The sequence below is a fragment of the Phoenix dactylifera genome, chromosome 12 (genome assembly GCF_051530095.1).
Source record: "Phoenix dactylifera cultivar Ajwa chromosome 12, Ajwa_hap1_PhDact_Kaust_v1.1, whole genome shotgun sequence".
NCBI lineage: Eukaryota > Viridiplantae > Streptophyta > Magnoliopsida > Arecales > Arecaceae > Phoenix > Phoenix dactylifera.
The window spans coordinates 816387-837200 of record NC_143201.1 but is presented as its reverse complement, the minus strand read 5'-3'; the positions used below and the strand labels follow the sequence as shown (position 1 = coordinate 837200).

The 20814-nt window shown below is 59.2% G+C and overlaps 1 protein-coding gene across 1 annotated transcript; it reads right to left on the bottom strand.

The window, feature by feature from the left end:
- Positions 1-56: 56 nt before the first annotated feature.
- LOC149751491 (uncharacterized) lies at positions 57-11630 on the bottom strand. Its single transcript, XM_089926583.1, has 3 exons — positions 11216-11630; positions 9769-11129; positions 57-188 (listed from the first exon to the last, which is right to left on the bottom strand). The coding sequence occupies exons 2-3, from the start codon at positions 10876-10878 to the stop codon at positions 57-59; spliced, it is 1242 nt and encodes a 413-aa protein (XP_089782709.1). The 5' UTR covers positions 10879-11129; positions 11216-11630.
- Positions 11631-20814: the final 9184 nt, after the last annotated feature.

Below are 20814 nucleotides of genomic sequence, written 5' to 3'. Positions count from 1 at the left end.
AGATGATGTTTAACTTTTACTCAATTATTTATTTGAGTCTCATTCGCATTGCTGCGTCAGCCTTTGTCACAGTAGCAAGTGGAATGCTTTTGAGTGAAGGGTGATTGAAGCCAAATTGTCAGAGATAGGCGAGGTAATAGTTCGTTGTAGCTGCACTTCATGATGCAGGTGGGTAATTGACTCCAAGCCTGCAAAATAAGTGCTATGATTATTAGAAGCACTGCCAGATGTTCTCTACTCTCTCTCTCTCTCTCTCTCTCTCTTCTTAGATTGAAAATTGTTTTAAGTCTTCCAGATACATTTGGCATCAATTGTTTGACAAACGCAGTCAAGGTGCTGTTTAGATACTCATATCTTCTGTAGTTGGTTGCTATGCTTCCACCTATAGGTTTATATCTGTATTCTGAAGTGCACCTCTCATAATTTAAATCCTCTTCAAATACTTTGATGCTGGTTTAGGTTATCCATGCATCACCCTGTATATTGTGGAGGTTTGATCTGGTAGAGGAGATAGAGGAAGTTGGAGGGGCTGGAGAGGATAATATCTTAATGTGCCACACTTAGGTGTATATTCTTTTTATACATGCATGTATACATATTGTTGGGGGGAATAAGATTTTTTCCCAAATGACATAAATGCCCCTAAGAAGCCGTACAAATTCCGACCCCGGACGGCCGAAGTCGGCGTCCGACTTCGGAACGCCCGACCTCGAGACCTCCGGCCTAAGAAAAACCCCGATGTTCGAGGTCTACTCTTGTCAGCCACCTACTACGGCCGCGCGTCTCAGAGGTCTGGCCGAGGACCATACCCTGACGCCCCTCTGGCATTTATTACGCATGGTCGCTGTAACTCTCCGGCTTACTCCACAATAAATGCGGATCTCCGGCTTACTTCACAATAAATGCGGATCTCCGGCTTACTCCACAATAAATGCGGATCTCCGGCTTACTCCACAATAAATGCGGATCTCCGGCTTACTCCACAATAAATGCGGATCTCCAGCTTACTCCACCATAAATGCGCATGGCTCCTGTCATCTACGGACTCTCAGCTCTCCACGGCAAATCAGCCCAGCAGAGTCTAGTCAACTATGATAAGTCTCCGATCTCGGCCATACCTCCGACACCAATGCAATAATTCGTCTGACAGCGTGCTAGTTCGGGTTATACGACGCCCTCACCGCCGACATCAGGGCAATGATTCGCCTGACCATGCGCCGACCTGAACAACATGCCGAGCCGTACTACGGCCTCGCCCTGTTACATCGCAGGTAAACCAACCCCCGCCTATAAAAGGGAGCCTTGGCCTCTCAGGAGGGGGTTGGAAGATTGATATACTCTACAGACATTATTTATCTCCTTTTCGACACTATTTGCCCCCTTCCTGACTTGAGCGTCGGAGGGCCGGCGCCGGAAAACCCGGCCACCGGTTCGTGTGCAGGCACCCGGACGGAGGGCACCGCCAACTGACGGACCGCCGCTTCGCCACGAGGACCTGCCGCCCCTTCTCTCCGACCGCCCCAGACGGAGGACGCCGCTCGCCGACGGACCGCCGCCCTGCCGTGAGAACTCACCGCCGCTCCCTCTCCTCGACCGAAAACTGCCCCCGGGTCCAATTTCCAGCAACAGTTGGCGCTAGAGGAAGGGCCCGAGTAGCAGTCATGAAGTTGAGAAGTAAGGGAGCCTCTAACATCTCCCGGCGTCCCCCGCAAAGCCCTGGACACTCTGTCCAGAACTCTCCAATTCCTGCTGACCCAGTTCCTCTGGTCCAGCCGGAACAGTTCGACGCCCTGGTACAGCAAGTCCAGGCCTTGGCCGCCGCCGTTCAGAGTTTGCGGCGCGAGGAAGCCTTACCTACGCTCCCCCCACGGGCTCAGGCCCCGCCGGAGTGTCTCCCCAACGGCCCGGTTTTTCCAAGCCAAAACTTGCATGGCTCTTCTAGAGCCAACAACGGAGAACGAGCTTCTCCCCGGAGGGAGTTACCGGGAGAAGGTTTCGATCGGAGACCACAACTTTCTGAGGCAGAGTCAGCCCCAGATCACCGTGAGCCGGCGCAAACTACGGCGACAATCCCACGGGTGGGGGAGCTCGACCGGAAAGTTGAGCATCTGGAGCGTCAGATTGCGGCGCTCCACAGCAAGAAGGCAAGACAAGAGGGAGACTTTGAGTTCACCACCAAGTCCCCCTTCTCCCGCCAGATCGAGGATGAGCCGGTTCCCGCGAGGTTCAAAATGCCTCAGGTGGAACCCTACAACGGGACGACCGACCCTCTCGACCACCTGGAGAGCTATCGGGCCCTCATGGCCCTACAAGGGTCCTCGGAGGCCATACTCTGCAAGGCCTTCCCAGCGACCCTCCGAGGGACCGCTCGGCTTTGGTTTTCTGGACTGAAGCCGAATACGGTGTCCTCTTTTGAGCAGCTCGGCAGGCAGTTCGCCACCAACTTCGCTGCCAGCCGGCGCCAGCGACGGACGTCGGACTCCCTCCTCGACATCAAACAGAAAGAGGGGGAGTCCCTCAAGGAGTACCTGGACCGCTTCACCGCCGCCACATGGGAGGTTCGCGAGCTAGACCAGTCGATAGCTATGTCGGCTCTGAAGACTGGGGTTCGCTCCTACCGATTCCTCTTTTCCATCGAGAAGAGCTTCCCGGCCGACTTCACTGAAATATTGGCCCGAGCCCAGAAGTATGCCAAGGCCGAGGAGGCAGTTGCATCTAGGCGGGGGGCAATTGAGCCCGCCTCCAAGAAGCAGAAGAAACGCCGCGAGGAGCGCGGCCGACAAAGGAGCCGATCCCCCCGCCGAGAGAAGAACCTCCCCAGACTGAGAAGTCCGCCCCGACAGCAGAGGCGATCTCAGCAAAGGACCCCTCCTCGGCCAAGGTCCCCACCACGGCCTCGGACGTACCCGGGAAAGTACGAGAACTACACACCCGTCAACGCTCCCCGGGCCGAGATCCTGATGGAAATCGAGGGTCGGGACTTCTTCCGACCCCCGCCTCCTATGCGAGACACGGGATTCCCCCGGAATCCCAGGAAGTATTGCCGCTTCCACCGAGATCGTGGGCACGACACGGAGGACTGCTACCAACTCCGGGATGAGATAGAAGCGCTCATCCGACGGGGAGTACTCAACCGGTTCGTGAGGAACCGACCTGAGGAAAGGAGGCCGGCGGAGAATGTCGCACCAACCGGAAATCCGGGCGACAACAGGCCCATCGCCGGCACCATCAACATGATCGGGCGGGCCTCGGCAGGAACGGCCGCCCAGGGAGCACCCCCGAAGCGCCTACGTACTGGTGAAGCCATCTCATTCTCGGACGAGGACTTAGAAGGGGTCGAAACCCCCCATGATGATGCTGTGGTCATCTCTATGATTGTAAATAGGTTTGATGTAAAGCGTGTCCTAGTTGACAATGGAAGCTCAGCCAACATTTTGTATTATCATGCCTACCAGAAAATGGGATTGACAGAAGGGCATCTCCGGAGAGTCAATGCCCCGTTGGTTGGGTTTACCGGAGATGCAGTCCCGGTTGAGGGTGAGGCCAGCTTCCTTGTCACAGTCGGCCTCGCCCCCCGGGAGAGCACTGTGAGGATGGACCTCCTGGTGGTCCGTCTGCCCTCGGTCTACAACGCCATCCTTGGGCGCCCAGGGCTAAATGCCCTTCGAGCCGTGGTTTCAACTCGCCATTTGCTCATGCGGTTCCCCACCGACCAAGGAGTAGGCGAGGTCCGCGGAGACCAGCTGGTCGCCAAGCAATGCTACATGGCGGCCCACACAGTAAAGCAACCAGCCGAGGCGCCGGACCACCCGATGGGCCCTTCGCTGCCCATAGAAACCCTCGATGCGAGGGACACCCTCTGGAAGAAGCAAGTCGAGCCCGGTGAGCTCCTTATTCAAATCCCACTACAAGAAAATTTTCCTGAGCTAACTGTGCAGGTCGGCTCCGGCCTCGGCGCTCGCGAGAGGGATTGCCTTGTCAGCTTCCTGCGGGACAACGCTGACGTCTTCGCCTGGTCGCCTGCGGACGTGCCGGGAATTGACCCTGGAGTCATGGTCCACCGACTCCAGGTAAGGCCGACCAGCAGGCCTGTAAAGCAGAAGAAAAGAGGCTCTGCTCCGGAACGACAACGGGCGGCAGCTGAAGAAGTGGACAAGCTCCTCGGAGCCGGTTTCATCCGGGAGGTCTCCTACCCGGACTGGCTCGCCAACATAGTCCTCGTAAAGAAGGCCAACGGAAAATGGCGTATGTGCGTGGACTACACCGACTTGAACAAGGCCTGCCCAAAAGACAGCTTCTCCCTTCCGAGCATCGACCAGCTCGTCGACTCCACTTCAGGACACCAACTGCTAACTTTTATGGACGCCTTTTCAGGATACAATCAAATCCGAATGGCGCCAGAAGACGAGGAGAAGACGGCCTTCATCACCGACAAGGGCACCTACTGCTACAAGGTGATGCCCTTTGGCCTGAAGAACGCTGGGGCCACCTATCAGAGACTGGTCAGCCAAATTTTTAAAGACCAGATCGGCCGGAACATGGAGGTCTATGTGGACGACATGTTGGTAAAGAGCCGGGCGGCGGAACGCCACATAGCCGATCTCAACGAGACATTCGCCAAGCTCAGAAGATATCAAATGAAACTCAACCCGGCGAAGTGCGCGTTCAGGGTCACCTTGGGCAAGTTCCTGGGTTTCATAGTGACCCAGCGCGGAATTGAAGCCAACCCGGAGAAGATCCGGGCACTGCAAGAGATGTCGCCTCCAAAGACAGTTAAGGAGGTGCAACGGCTCGCGGGGCGGGTTGCCGCCCTGGGAAGGTTCGTCTCTCGGTCAGCCGAGCGATGCCTCCCCTTCTTCAAGAGCCTTAAACGGCCGAAAGACTTCCGGTGGACAGAAGAATGCCAGCAGGCCTTTGAAGAGCTTCGGAGCCTTCTGGCCTCTCCCCCGCTGCTCACCAAGCCCCAGAAAGGCGAGGTCCTTTACTTATATCTGGCCGTCTCCCCAGCTGCAGTAAGCTCAGTCCTCGTCCGGGAAGAGGACAAGCTCCAAAAGCCGGTCTATTACACCAGCCGGGTTCTCAGGGATCCTGAGACCCGATATTCTAAACTTGAGAAGACCATCTTCGCTCTCATCATCTCGGCTCGGAGACTCAGGCCTTACTTCCAAGCCCACACGATAGCCATATTGACCGACCAGCCTATGAAGCAAATATTGCAGAGGTCGGATCGTGCAGGGAGGATCGCCAAATGGGCGGTCGAGCTCGGAGAATTCGACCTCGAATATCGGCCCAGGCCGGCTATCAAAGCTCAGATACTCGCCGACTTCATCGTGGAATGCACCCTTCCGGACGACCCCGAGAGGCCACCCGAATCCGTAGAGGAGGCCCCGAGGCAGCCATGGGTCCTGCACTCGGACGGGTCTTCGACCTCGGGGGGTAGCGGGGCCGGACTCATCCTCACCAGTCCAGACGGAGTGGTGGCAGAACAAGCTTTGCGCCTTGAATTCCCGGCCTCGAACAATGAGGCCGAGTATGAGGCTCTCATCGCCGGGCTTAAGCTGGCGAAAGAACTAAAAGTGGAAGACCTGACGGCCTTCAGCGACTCCCAGCTGGTAGTGAACCAGATACAAGGAGACTTCGAAGCTAAAGAGCCATCCATGCAAAAGTATCTCCAAAAGGTGCGGGAACTCATATCTACCCTGAGTTCCTTCAATATTCAGTATATTCCCAGAGCGGAGAACCTCAGGGCAGACCAGCTATCCAAATTGGCAACCTCCCGCATGAGCGAGCTTCCCAAGGGAACAGCGCTCGAATATCTTCAGATCCCCAGCACGGAGGAACCCGAGCCCACCATGTGCATCGACTCCGAGCCAAGCTGGATCGATGGGCTCGTCTGCTACCTTCAGGATGGAATCCTGCCTCACGATGAGATGGAGGCTCGCCGAATCAAGCGTCAGGCTCCCCGGTATGTCTTGTACGAGAATAAACTCTATCGACGATCATTTACTTCTCCCCTTCTCAGATGCCTCCGCCCCTCCGAGGCGGACTATGCCCTCCGAGAGGTCCATGAAGGGATCTGCGGAAATCACCTGGGGGGTCGGGCACTAGCCCATAAAGTCCTGCGACAAGGATATTATTGGCCCACACTCCAGAAGGATGCAACGGATTTCGTCCGGAAGTGCGATCGGTTCCAACGAAACGCCAATGTCCAGCGCCGACCCTCAGCTCTGCTGACCTCCATCATCGCCCCCTGGCCGTTCGCCCAATGGGGGATCGACATCCTGGGGCCCTTTCCCCTGGCCACCGGACAGAGAAAGTTCCTGGTCGTCTCCATTGACTACTTCACCAAATGGGTCGAGGCCGAACCCGTCGCCCAGATCACCGAGCAAAAGATGCGGGACTTCGTGTGGAAGTCCATAATCTGCAGATTCGGACTACCCCGTATCCTTATATCTGACAATGGTCGACAATTTGACAATGTTCGTTTCAGAGAATTTTGCTCTGAGCTCGGCATTGATCACCGTTTCACCTCAGTCGCTCACCCCCAGACAAACGGGGAAACTGAGGTAACTAACCGCACTATTTTGCAGGGGCTCAAGGCTAGGCTTGATCGGTCCAAAGGATAGTGGGTCGAGGACTTGTACAATGTCCTTTGGGCATACCGGACCACGTTCCGACTGCCCACGGGAGAGACCCCCTTCAACCTAGCATACGGCACCGAGGCCGTCATCCCGTTGGAGATCGGCCTGCCTTCTTCAAGGGTGGAGCATTACGACCCCGACACCAATTCTTCCTAGCTCAGGAGCAACTTGGACCTCGTCGAAGAGACAAGAGAGGTTGCCCGGGTCCGCATGGCGAGATACCAACAGCGAACGGCCCAATACTACAACTCTAGAGTCAAGCCCAAGCTCTTCAAAGTGGGGGACCTCGTCCTCAGGAGAGCCGAGGCTTCTCAACCGACTGAGCAAGGAAAGCTCGCCCCAAATTGGGAGGGGCCGTATCAGATCGCCCGGGTACAACGACCAGGGGCGTATAAATTAAAGTCCCTAGAGGGGACCCTGATCCCGCGAAGCTGGAACTCCGAGAATCTACGAATGTACTACCAGTAAAACCCCTAGGGGTTCAAGACAATCAGGACAATGGACTCAGCTTCCTTTTCGCAAATAATTCTCTTATCTTGATGGCTGTAATTCTCTTCTAATATTGGGTCGTCTGTGATCCTCAGATTCCCCGGCCAAAATCGGGATGCCTCGAGGCTCGACTGTAGAGTCCCAAACTCCCTCGACCTCGGAAAGAATCGCAGGACGACGAAATATCGACTTGGCGCAAAATTCCCTCGACTAAGGTCAGAATGCCCCGGTTCGTCGGGATGCCCCGGCTATAGGGATGCTCGAGACGTCAAGATATGAGTACGGTCCTCTCTGACCAGACGAGCTCGGCTCGTTCTCCATCAACATCCATCTATGAGCACGGTCCTCTCTGACCAGACGAGCTCGGCTCGTTCTCCATCAACTTCCCCCTATGAGCACGGTCCTCTCTGACCAGACGAGCTCGGCTCGTTCTCCTACCTTGACTAAGGTCGGGATGCCCCGAGGGTCGACCGTAGAGAACCAGACTCCCTCGACCTCGGGAAGGCGCCGTGAGGGGTGGAAAGGGTGGCTCCACCCGGGGCGCCACGAAGTGGACCTCCGGGAGCGGTCGACGATCCCCGATCCCCGAAACGAGCGATCCCTCGACTAAGGTCGGGATGCCCCGAGGGTCGACCGTAGAGAACCAGACTCCCTCGACCTCGGGAAGCATCGCAGGTCGGTAGAGCGTGCCCAGACCCGCCGACTTGACGAACGATTCCTCGACTAAGGTCGGGATGCCCCGAGGGTCGACCGTAGAGAACCAGACTCCCTCGACCTCGGGAAGGCGCCGTGAGGGGTGGAAAGGGTGGCTCCACCCGGGGCGCCACGAAGTGGACCCCCGGGAGCGGTCGACGATCTCCGATCCCCGAAACGAGCGATCCCTCGACTAAGGTCGGGATGCCCTGAGGGTCGACCGTAGAGAACCAGACTCCCTCGACCTTGGAAAGCGTCGCAGGTCGGTAGAGTGTGCCCAGACCCGCCGACTTGACGAACGATCCCTCGACTAAGGTCGGGATGCCCCGAGGGTCGACCGTAGAGAACCAGACTCCCTCGACCTCGGGAAGGCGCCGTAAGGGGTGGAAAGGGTGGCTCCACCCGGGGCGCCACGAAGCGGACCCCCGAGAGCGGTCGACGATCCCCGATCCCCGAAACGAGCGATCCCTCGACTAAGGTCGGGATGCCCCGAGGGTCGACCGTAGAGAACCAGACTCCCTCGACCTCGGAAAGCGTCGCAGGTCGGTAGAGCGTGCCCAGACCCGCCGACCTGACGAACTATCCCTCGACTAAGGCCGGGATGCCCCGAGGGTCGACCGTAGAGAACCAGACTCCCTCGACCTCGGGAAGCGTCGCAGGTCGGTAGAGCGTGCCCAGACCCGCCGACCTGACGAACTATCCCTCGACTAAGGCCGGGATGCCCCGAGGGCCGACCGTAGAGTCCCAAACTCCCTCGACCTCGGGAGGCACCACAGGTCAGCGAAGCGTCCACGGACTCGCCGACCTGACGCAAGATCCCTCGACCAAGGTTGAGGCGCCCGAGGTCCTACCATGGGGTCGGAAACTCCCTCGACCTCGCAGAGAGCTACGATTCAATAATGCCTCGCCAAATCCTCTCAACCTCGGTGGGAGCTGTTGGGTCCGTGAGAAACCCGAGCCCCCCTTTAAGTCAAAATGGCTCCGGAGGTCGACGAGGAAAGGAGGCAACCTACTCCACCATGCGAAGCATAACTCCGAGAATGCAAGAGGTACGTCTAACTAGACGCCCTCCTTGTCAAATTTTATCTACATACTGCTGAGCGGAATCCCAACGTTGGAGTCTTGTCTCGCTCCAAAGTCGGGCCTCTCCAATGGGTCGGCTTAAGATCGACCCCCTAACTACATTATGCAGGCTCCGTTCGTCAAGTCTCCGCAATCTGTACAAAGGCTTCATAAATTAGGGCCCAACTCGGTTCTTCTACGTAAACTCCGACATCTAGCTGAGAAAGTGGTCCCGACCACGAGTGTGTCAGCCAAACATGGATACCAAGGCATTTTTTGGAAATCCCAGCCTTGCTCACCGAGATCTCGGCAGAGTCCGAGAACGATAACTACGAAAGCCTTCGACGATGACTTACTTATTAGCCCGCGCTCCCTACGAGGGGTTCGAAGTTAAGTTCGGAAACCCGACTAAAATCTCCGAATAGCAGCAGACATAGACCTAGTCCGGTCTTACTTGAAGGGCTAAGGCCCGACCTAGAGGCCTTGGGATTTTCCTAAAGGCTAAACGTGATGACTTCCACGATTCTTAGATCCGAGCTATGGGACTTAGAGGAATTTTCTAAAAAACCTAAGACTCGGAGCTCCTTTTGGTCGGAATGACTGGAACCCGAGAAGGCTAAGACATAGCCCGGGGAAAGGGGACAACTTCGTTAAGCAACCCAAAAACTAAGATGTGAAGTTAGAGGTCGTCGAGGCAGTTAGCTAAGGCTCTAGCCTCGTTCGCAACAAAAAAGAAAGATAAACACATAATGATGAAAGTGTTTTTCATTAACAGAAGGCCGAAGGCCGATTACAAAATTGGAGGTCGACCATTTAAGAGCCGACCTCGGATACAATGAAAAAGAAAGGAAAAATACGCTAAGTCCTAAGCGGCGGGAGCAACGTCCGGGGGGTCGTCCGGCACGTTGATGATCTCGAGGTTTTCAGCCGGCACAGGCTCGGGGTCGGGTGCAGGGGCCTCGGGTACCGCCTCCGGGACGGTGTCCGTCTCGGCCGCCGGAGCCGCCTCTATGGTGCCAACCGCCTCGGCCACCCCCGTCGAAGGCTCGGTGGGGTCTTCTTCGTATATCCCCGCCTCGGATGTCAAAATGGCGGGGAGGGCTTCCACGTCGGACCCCAGGCCCAGGTCCTCCCTCGGACGGATCGTCGAGAGGTCGTATTGAGGGCAGTACCGGCGCATCTGAGCCCGGAAGTTCTCGAAACCTCGGAGGAACCCGTCCACTGTCTCCTCCTCCAACATGTCGCGGAACTCTTGCGACTCCTTGAAGAGCTCGACGGCATGTTCGGCTCGCTCGAGTGCCCTCCTCTCCCGGGCCTCAAGTTGCTCGATTCGGAGGCGGGAGACCCCGTCCTCATACCTGAGGGCCGCGACCTCGGCCTGGACCTCCCCTAAGCGCGCCTCCGTGCCGCGCAAGGCCGACATGGTTAGGGCGTGGGCGGCCTTCTCCTCCTCGAGCCCCTCCGCCATAGCGAGGCGCTCAGCCTCGGTGGCCGCCCACCGAGCCTCGGCCGCGGCCAACGCCGCCTCCAGCTCGGCGACTCTTTTCTTGGCCGGCTCCAGCTGTCGGCCGAGCTGTCGGACTTCTTCCCGACACCCGTGGGCAATGAACGCCAAGGTGTCGAGCTCGAGAATATGCTGAAAAGAAAGAAGCGAGGGTATTGTGAGTTGAAAAGCACACAAGTACGCTAGTAACTCAAGGAAATTAAGAAGGAAGCTTACCCGGGCGGTGTTGCAGTAAGCGCTGCCAACGACCTCCTCCAGCGAAACATTCCGGAACACGGCCCGGTCCGCTGGAAGTACCGCACGCCGCAACATGAAGCGCGCAACCTCGGCATCCTGAAAGGCCGAGCTCCCCTCGGGAATAGGGGAGTCCGGCTCGACCGACTCCTCCCGGAAAGCCCGGAAAGAGCTTGGCACGACCGGGCCCGAGGTCCCGGAGCCGCTCGCTTCAGTGCCTCGAGCAAGCCCGGGTTCTGGCTGCTGCGGGGCCATGGACGACTCCCCCCGCTGGGCAAGGGGGGCAGGGCAAGGAGGGGCCGACGGGCCCGCATCACTAACGACCCGCTCCCGCCTCGGGTCGGCTGCAGGGGCCCCCGCCTCGGGGCCACTCGTGCCGGCTGAACTGGAGGCGCCGTCCGACCTCGCCCTCTTCCGGGGCTGGGGCCTAGCTCCCCCGGCCTCGGCCTCTCGCCTCCTCAGGCGAGAGAAAAGTGATGTGTTGCTGGTCGGCAGGCGGGGAATATCTGAAATTAAAATTTCGTTAAGTGTCAGACCAGTGACAGTAAAAGCAAAGAACGAAGAAAAAATAAAATAATGTAACCACCCTTACCCTCGGGGCGCGCCGAGCTCAGACCTACGCTCGCCAGGGCGTCCTCCCGCAGGAGCTCGGTCAGGTCGTTGCCCCTCCCGAGGGCTCGCACGGAGTCCAGGGTCCTCAGCTCCCTCCTCGAGGGCTCGGAGAGCTTATTGAGGGTCTTCAACCGAGGGTTCCCCCACCTCGGGTCGAACCCCCAAGGCGCCTCGGACGCCAGGAAGAAAAACTTCCCCTTCTACTCATGAATCGAGGAAGGGGCACCCTGGAAGAGTGACATACCGCCCCGAAAGGCGAAGTATAGCCACCCTGCATCCGCCGGGTTCTTCTTTAACAGAAAACACCGGCGGAAGAGGCCTACCGAGATCGGGATCCCGTGCCCGAGGCACAGGGACAAGAACCCGATTATGGTCCTCCACGAGTTCGGAGCCAACTGCGCCAGGACGAGCTGGTACTCGGCCAGCAGCTGGCTCACAAACTCGTGGGCGGGAAAGCGCAGGCCAGCCCAAAGTGTCTCGCGGTAGACCGCGATCCGACCTGGGGGCGGCTGCGTCACCCTGTCCTCCGGCCCCGCAGTTTCAAGACGAAACCCGGGCTGGAAGAAGAACCGGGAGCGGATCAGCTCCAACTCCTCCCCCGACAGGCTCGATCCCACTTCCTCAGGACCCAAACCCATTCCCACAGAAGAACGAAATAAAAGTTAAAAAGAGCGGAAAATGGAAGTTGGGGAGGAGAAGAAAAGAGGAAACCCTAGTGAAAACAGGGTGAAAACCTACTGGACATCGCCGGAAATTGCTCCGGGCACCGACGGCAAGGTTCGGTGGAGAAAGGAAGCAAGGGAGAAAGGCAACGAAAATAAGAAGCAGCCAAATAAGACCTGTTACGGGGGAAATAAGCCGCCATGCCCCACGTGACCGGCACGCGCACCCAGGAAGACTACGGTTGCCCTTTGATCCAGCAATCCGACCCCGAGTCGGACATCCTCGGCTCCGCAGCCCGACCCCGAGTCGGCTGCCCTTTGATCCAGCAATCCGACCCCGAGTCGGATATCCTCGGCTCCGCAGCCCGACCCCGAGTCGGCTGCCCCTTGATCCAGCGCTCCGACCCCGAGTCGGAGATCTCTTGATAACGACAGGCTATTCCCCAGAGGCACGCCGCGGCCTCCTGCTCCACTACTCCCTGCAACGGCTGTATCCGATGCTGCTCCACGATCTCCTGCATCAGCCGTACAAAGCGGAGCCCCACTATGCCCTGACGTGGCCGTACCCGGTGCTACTCCACGACGCCCTGTAACGGCCATGTCAGTGGCCACACCATCGTGCCCCACGATAACGAACCCCCCTGAGAGACCCCCCAGCCAGGTATATATGCGGCTGGGGGGAGAAAGGGGGGGGTGAGCAATATCTCCCAGAGCACTCTCTTACTTGCGATTATCACCTCTCCTCCTCCTCCAATCTCCTCTGACTTGACCGTCGGAGGGCCATCACCACTCTGGTGGTGGTGCAAGGCTTGTTTGCAGGTTTCTTGGCGGAAGGTGGAGCGCAACCAACACCAACCAAGACAACTCAGACGGAACCCCGTTCACACCGCAGTGCCAATCGTTCTCGGTTTGGACCACCAGCAACAGTTGGCGCTAGAAGGAGGGCCGAATCTTAGAACGATCGTAATGGCACGGCGAGGTGGTCGTGGAGCTTCCAATGCTTCCGGTCGCGGAGCCTCTCGCGCCTCCGGCCGAGAGGCTGCTGCGTCCCCAACGCACTCTCAGCAGCACTCCACCGCCCCTTCTCCCATTCAGACGGTCGAAGCTGCTCAGTTCGACCAGCTAGCCCAGCAGGTTCGCACCCTCGCGGAGGCAGTGCAGAATCTGCAGGGTGTGATCTCTCGGGTGCCGCAACGGGCTCAGGAGCCGCTGCCCCCCGAGCACTCGCCTCTTCCTCACAACCCGCGCTCCTTCCTCTCCCATGGAGAGGAGCACCGGCGCGAGGAGGATTCTCGAGTGCGGTCCATTCTGCCAGGACCTTCTCATCGGAGCTGTGCGGGGTACGAGAGGCGGACCCGGGCGCGTTCTCAGACACCCCAGTCCTCGAGGGGCCCGCACTCCAGTCGGTCCCCCACGCGCCGCTCCTTGTCCCCCACCCACCGGTCGCGCTCCCTGGACCGGCGGGTGGACGATCTCCACAGACAACTCCAGGTCCTGAAGGGCCACTCCAAAGATCCCTTCGCTGACTTGGAGATCTCCTCCCAGCCGGCGCTTGCCTCGAGGATCCTGCGGACCCCGAACCCGCCGGGGTTCAAAATGCCGGCGATCGAACCCTACGACGGGGCGGCGGACCCGCGGGACCACGTGGAGAGTTTCAGGACTCTTATGCTCCTCCATGGAGCATCGGATCCGCTCCTCTGCAAGGCCTTCCCGGCGACCCTCCGTGGCCCGGCAAGGGCATGGTTCGCCGGCCTGGAGGCTAACTCCATCCAGTCCTTCGACCAGTTCACCCGCTTCTTCATCAGCCATTTCGCCGTCAGTAGCAGGCGGCGACTGGTCTCCGACTCCCTCTTTGATGTCCGGCAAAACGAGGGAGAAAGCCTGCGGGATTATCTCACCCGCTTCAACAAGGCTACACTGGAGGTCCGGAACCTGAGCCAGGAAGTGGCTCTCTCAGCCCTGAAGCGTGGCTTCCGGAAGGGCAGACTCACCTTCTCCCCGGACAAACGCCTGCCGCGGAGCTTCCCGGAGCTGTTATCTCGGGCAAACCAGTATGCAGACGCCGAGGAGGCAGCCTCCCACCGGAACAAGGAGGCCGCCGAGGCCCCTCTAAAGCCCGGAAAGAAAAGGCGAAAAGAGGCACCCCAGAGGAGGAGCCCGACGCCTCAACGCCGGCGCAGAAGCCCGTCACCAGCAAGGAACCACGGCGCCACACGCCCTCGTTCTCCGCACCGACGCTTCAACCGGTACACCCCACTCCTGGCCCCCCGGGCCCAGATCCTCATGGAGGTCAAGGGACGGGAGGACCTCCCGGTCCCGAGGCAGATGAAGAAGATCCCTGGGAGGAGGCCTTCTCGGGCGTACTGTGAGTACCACCGAGACCACGGCCACGATACCGAAGACTGCTTCCAGCTTCGGGACGAGATCGAGGCTCTCATTCGCCGAGGGCGTCCCGGTCGATATGTAAACGACCGACGTCCCCCGGCAGACCCGCGTCCGGCCGACCCGGCCCCTCAGGAGCCTCGGGAGCAGAATCGACCCGTTGCGGGAGTGATCCACACCATCACTGGGGGCTGCTCTCGGCCCGTGAGGAACGCAGGGGGCTCGGCGGAAGCATCAGGAGTGGCCGTCGCGAAGAGGCAGCGGGTCGGAAATGTAATCGCTTTTTGTGATGAAGATGTAAAGGGGGTTCAGACTCCCCACGATGACGCCATGGTGATCTCTCTCACTATGGCGAACTATGATGTAAGGCGTGTTCTTGTGGATAGTGGAAGCTCAGCTGATATTTTGTATTACGAGGCCTTCCAAAAGATGAGCTTGTCCCGACAATTGTTGCACAAAACATCCACCCCCCTCATAGGATTCACTGGAGACGCTATCTCGGCCGAAGGTGTCATTGAGCTGCCTGTGACTGCGGGCGTTGCACCCGCAGAAGCCACGGTGCGACTCGGGTTCTTGGTCGTCCGTGTCCCCTCGGCCTACAACGCTATCCTCGGACGACCCGGACTGAACGCCCTTCGCGCGGTGGTTTCTACCTACCATTTGCTCATGCGGTTCCCCACGGCGGCCGGGATTGGAGAGGTCCGAGGTGACCAACCAACCGCACGGCAGTGTCTCCTAGCAACTCTCAAAGGGAAGAAGCCCATGGAGGCCCTAAGCGTCGAGTCCCTTGACGCCAGAGACGAAGTGGCCTTGCGGCACGGGGAGCCGGCCGAGGGCGTAATCGAAGTTCCCCTCAAAGAAGGCCGCCCGGACCGCACGGTCCGGGTCGGTGCCAACCTCGACTTGGAAGCTCGGCTCTGGTTAGTGGAATTCCTCCGAGCCAATGCTGATGTGTTTGCCTGGTCGGCGGCCGATGTACCTGGAATCGACCCGGAGGTCATTTCTCACGCCCTCAACGTCGACCCGACCCACCGACCAGTAAAGCAAAAGAAGAGACACTGTGCCCCGGATCGGATCCGGGTGGTCGACCAGGAGGTAGACAAACTCTTGGAGGCAGGTTTCATAAGGGAAGTGAGCTACCCCGAGTGGCTGGCAAACGTCGTACTTGTCCGGAAGGCGAGCGGGAAGTGGAGGATGTGCGTCGACTACACCGACCTGAACAAGGCGTGCCCCAAGGATAGCTTTCCGCTTCCGCGAATAGACCAACTGGTCGACGCGACTTCCGGATATCAGCTGCTGTCTTTCATGGACGCCTTCTCCGGCTACAACCAAATAATGATGGCTCCACAGGACGAGGAGAAAACGGCCTTCATAACAGACAGGGGGCTGTACTGTTACAAGGTAATGCCCTTCGGTCTGAAGAACGCTGGCGCTACTTACCAGCGCCTCGTCAATAAAATCTTCAAGGAGCAGATCGGCCGGAACATGGAGGTGTACGTGGACGATATGCTGGTAAAGAGCCGCCATGCGGATCAGCACATTGCGGATCTGGAGGAGACCTTCGCCACCTTGCGGAAGTTTCGTATGAAGCTAAACCCAGCGAAGTGCGCCTTTGGTGCTTCGGCCGGGAGGTTCCTCGGCGTCATTGTCAACCAGCGGGGGATCGAGGCCAACCCGGACAAAATCAAGGCCATCCAAGATATGTCCCCTCCGACCAAAGTGAAGGAGGTTCAGGAGCTCGCTGGGAGGGTCGCCACGCTCGGACGATTTGTGGCAAAATCGGCCGAACGCTGCCAACCGTTCTTCAAGGTGTTGAAGCGCCCGAAAGACTTCCTCTGGACGGCTGAATGTCAAGTGGCGTTCGACCAGCTCAAGGAGTACATGGCGTCTCCTCCCCTGCTGTCCAAGCCGCAAGAGGGGGAGATGCTCTACCTTTACCTGGCGGTCTCCCCAACCGCAGTCAGCGCAGTACTGGTTCGGGAAGAGGCAAAACTTCAGAAGCCCGTGTACTACACCAGCCGAGTCCTTCGGGATGCCGAGACGCGGTACACGAAGGCTGAAAAGATCGCCTTCGCGCTGCTGACTGCGACCAGGAGGCTTCGCCCCTATTTCCAGGCTCATTCTGTCACCCTTTTGACCGATCAACCACTGCGGCAGATCCTCAGCAATCCTGAGAATGCGGGACGGCTGGTGAAGTGGGCAGTAGAACTTGGACAATCCGGGTGTCATGTACCCCTAGGTCCACATATCTCCGCTCGCGCCCAGGCCGTATCCTCCTCGAAGAACCCGCGTATCGCGGCCGCTCAACTAACACTCCTCGCAAGCAGCAGCTGGCGATCCGATTTCCCAGGTAACGCATTAATTAGCGTTTAATGCCCTTCTCGTGTTCCCCCAGGCAACGCTTAGAGAAAAGGAGAAACATGATCGCGGCTGGCCACGGAGAAACCCCGTCGGGCAGCGAGCGACAAGCGCACGACCAGCGAGCGGAATTTTCCGAGGCTCGGCCCTCGGATGCCTGGCTAGCCCGATGATCATCCCGGGAGCAGACTAGCCGGAAGCCCCAACCGGTCGCCTCGGCTTGCGCCAGCCTTGGCCGACCAACGAGTGGAATGTCCCGAGGCTCGGCCCTCGGATGCCTGGCTAGCCCGATGATCATCCCGGGAGCAGACTAGCCGGAAGCCCCAACCGGTCGCCTCGGCTTGCGCCAGCCTTGGCCGACCAACGAGTGGAATGTCCCGAGGCTCGGCCCTCGGATGCCTGGCTAGCCCGATGATCATCCCGGGAGCAGACTAGCCGGAAGCCCCAACCGGTCGCCTCGGCTTGCGCCAGCCTTGGCCGACCAACGAGTGGAATGTCCCGAGGCTCGGCCCTCGGATGCCTGGCTAGCCCGATGATCATCCCGGGAGCAGACTAGCCGGAAGCCCCAACCGGTCGCCTCGGCTCGCGCCAGCCTTGGCCGACCAACGAGTGGAAGGTCCCGAGGCTCGGCCCTCGGATGCCAGGCTAACCCGATGACCATCCCGGGAGCAGACTAGCCTGAAGCCCCGACCGGTCGCCTCGGCTTGTGCCAGCCTTGGCCGACCAACGAGCGGAATGTCCCGAGGCTCGGCCCTCGGATGCCAGGCTAACCCGACGATCATCCCGGGAGCAGACTAGCCTGAAGCCCCGACCGGTCGCCTCGGCTCGCGCCAGCCTTGGCCGACCAACGAGTGGAATTTCCTGAGGCTTGACAACCCTCGGATGCCAGGCTAACCCGACGATCATCCCGGGAGCAGACTAGCCTGAAGCCCCGACCGGTCGCCTCGGCTTGCGCCAGCCTTGGCCGACCAACGAGCGGAATTTCCTGAGGCTTGACAACCCTCGGATGCCAGGCTAACCCGACGATCATCCCGGGAGCAGACTAGCCTGAAGCCCCGACCGGTCGCCTCGGCTTGCGCCAGCCTTGGCCGACCAACGAGCGGAATTTCCTGAGGCTTGACGGCCCTCGGATGCCAGGCTAACCCGACGATCATCCCGGGAGCAGACTAGCCTGAAGCCCCGACCGGTCGCCTCGGCTTGCGCCAGTCTTGGCCGACCAACGAGCGGAATTTCCTGAGGCTTGACGGCCCTCGGATGTCAGGCTAACCCGACGATCATCCCGGGAGCAGACTAGCCTGAAGCCCCGACCAGTCGCCTCGGCTCGCGCCAGCCTTGGCCGACCAACGAGTGGAAGGTCCCGAGGCTCGGCCCTCGGATGCCAGGCTAACCCGATGACCATCCCGGGAGCAGACTAGCCTGAAGCCCCGACCAGTTGCCTCGGCATGCGCCAGCCTTGGTCGACCAACGAGTGGAATTTCCTGAGGCCTAACCCTCGGATGCCTGGCTTAGCGCCGGAAGAATTTCCCGAGGCCTAACCCTCGGATGCCTGGCTTAGCGCCGGAAGAATTTTCTGGGGCCTAACCCCCGGATGCCTGGCTTAGCGCCGGAAGAATTTCCTGAGGCCTAACCCTCGGATGCCTGGCTTAGCGCCGGAAGAGTTTCCTGGGGCCAACCCTCGGATGCCTGGCTTAGCGCCGGAAGAATTTCCTGAGGCCTAACCCTCGGATGCCTGGCTTAGCGCCGGAAGAATTTTCTGAGGCCTAACCCTCGGATGCCTGGCTTAGCGCCGGAAGAATTTCTCGAGGCCTAACCCTCGGATGCCTGGCTTAGCGCCGGAAGAATTTCCTGGGGCCTAACCCCCGGATGCCTGGCTTAGCGCCGGAAGAATTTCCTGAGGCCTAACCCTCGGATGCCTGGCTTAGCGCCGGAAGAGTTTCCTGGGGCCTAACCCTCGGATGCCTGGCTTAGCGCCGGAAGAATTTCCTGAGGCCTAACCCTCGGATGCCTGGCTTAGCGCCGGAAGAATTTCCTGAGGCCTAACCCTCGGATGCCTGGCTTAGCGCCGGAAGAATTTCCTGAGGCCTAACCCTCGGATGCCTGGCTTAGCGCCGGAAGAGTTTCCTGGGGCCTAACCCTCGGATGCCTGGCTTAGCGCCGGAAGAATTTCCTGAGGCCTAACCCTCGGATGCCTGGCTTAGCGCCGGAAGAATTTCCTGAGGCCTAACCCTCGGATGCCTGGCTTAGCGCCGGAAGAGTTTCCTGAGGCCTAACCCTCGGATGCCTGGCCTAGCGCCGGAAGAATTTCGGGAGCCAGGAGTCAGCAAGACGCTACCGAGAGTTAAAAGGAAAAGAAGGACGAAGGCGAGATGAAGAAACATTCAACTTGCATTAATTTTCATTGTTTCAGGGCCGAGGCCTATACAATTTGGCAAAATGCCGGTATGCAAAAAAAAAAAAAAAAAAAAAAAAGAAGACAACGAAAGGTACAAGAGGTCAGCTTGGAGGAACTCCCGGGTCGGGAACGTCGAGCTCGTCCGCAGGAGGTAGGGAAGCAGCAGGAGAACCAGCAGGCAATGGCGCCGGAGAGGAGTCGAGAAGGGAAATCTCGCTCAGGTCAACTTCGGGGTACTTAGCCGACACCCTTGCCAGGCCCTCCTCGAAGCCTAAGACAAAGGCTTCGGCCCCCGCGTCCGACGCGTCACGGACAAACTCGTCGGACTGACGATAGGTCTGTACTGCCTCCGACATATCATGAGCGAACTCGGCGGACTGGCGATAAGCCTCTACCGCCTGACGCCCGATTTCCGCACTCCTCTCGGCTAGCGCCGCCTCTGCCCGCTCCATAATCTGGGCTTTCACCTCTAAGACCTTCGCCACAATCCGGCCTTCCGCCTCGGTGGAGACCCTCAGCAGCTCAGCCCGAGCCTCCTTGTGCTTCGCTTCGGCAGCAATGCGAGCAGCCTCAGCCTCCGTCAGGCGCGAATGAAGCTCCTGATCGCTCGCACGGGACTTCTCCAAGGCCGACTCCAATTCGCCCAGCTTAGCTTCAAGAAACCGGGTTCGGTTGCGGGCGTTGTCGGCTGACCGCTGGGCCTTCTCCCACCTCTCCCGGTAGTCGGCAGCCTTCCGGGACTGCTTCTCGGCCCGCTCATCCGCCTTCTTGACCTCGCCCTCGAGACCCGAGGCAACCTTGAGCTGCTCCTGAGCCTCCAACAGTTGCTTCTCGAGGGCAGCAAAGCCGAGTGCCCGCTCTTCGGCCTCCCGGAGCCTCGCCTCGAAGTCCCCGGTCGTCCTGCCTGCCACGGCCTGGCCTCCCTTTTCCACTGCTTTCAGCCGGTCCTCGGCCTTCGCCAGAAGCCCCGCCTGTTCCTTGTAGCACTCCTCCAGACGGATCATGTACTGGGCGAGCTAAGAAATAGGAAAAATAAGGGAGTCAGGCGGAGAACAACAGAGCCAATAAATGGTGAAAAGCGGCCAGAAGAACACTCACCGACATGAGACAGACACAGCTGGCAGCCCCAACGTCAGAGACCTCCAACTCCCGGACCCGCCGACGGTCCTTCTCCAGCAACAGCTGCGCAAAGGGGAAACTTGAAAATATCTGTAAAGAAGAAGACGGACGGAGAAAGGCCCCCGATTAAATAGGCGGAAAGGCAAGTGACGCCTCGATGACGCCAGAGGACGCCTGGCTGCCGAAGGGTCGCTCGCGCCCCAAAGGCGAATCGACACCATTAAGGAAGGATGTCCGCCGAAATCCTCAGACTGCCAGGTCGGCAATAACCGCCATACGCCATAAAAAGGGCGGGGAGCTCGAAGCGCGCGCGCCTCTCCGAGGAACGGCGGCAATCCCGAAACATCACTCCCTTCACCTGTTCCCCTTCTGGCTCCAGGCTCGGAAGTGGGGGGCTACTGTTACGGGGGAAATAAGCCGCCATGCCTCACGTGACCGGCACGCGCACCCAGGAAGACTACGGCTGCCCTTTGATCCAGCAATCCGACCCCGAGTCGGACATCCTCGGCTCTGCAGCCCGACCCCGAGTCGGCTGCCCTTTGATCCAGCAATCCGACCCCGAGTCGGATATCCTCGGCTCCGCAGCCCGACCCCGAGTCGGCTGCCCCTTGATCCAGCGCTCCGACCCCGAGTCGGAGATCTCTTGATAACGACAGGCTATTCCCA

Bases quoted from the DNA above. Each gene is read 5' to 3' on its own strand.
- LOC149751491 (XM_089926583.1), bottom strand. From the start codon at position 10,878: ATGGCCCCGCAGCAGCCAGAACCCGGGCTTGCTCGAGGCACTGAAGCG. The intron at 189-9,768 runs GTTGCTCCCGCC...CTTATTTTGCAG, and splicing joins TGCCGGACGACCCCCCGGAC to GCTTGGAGTCAATTACCCAC.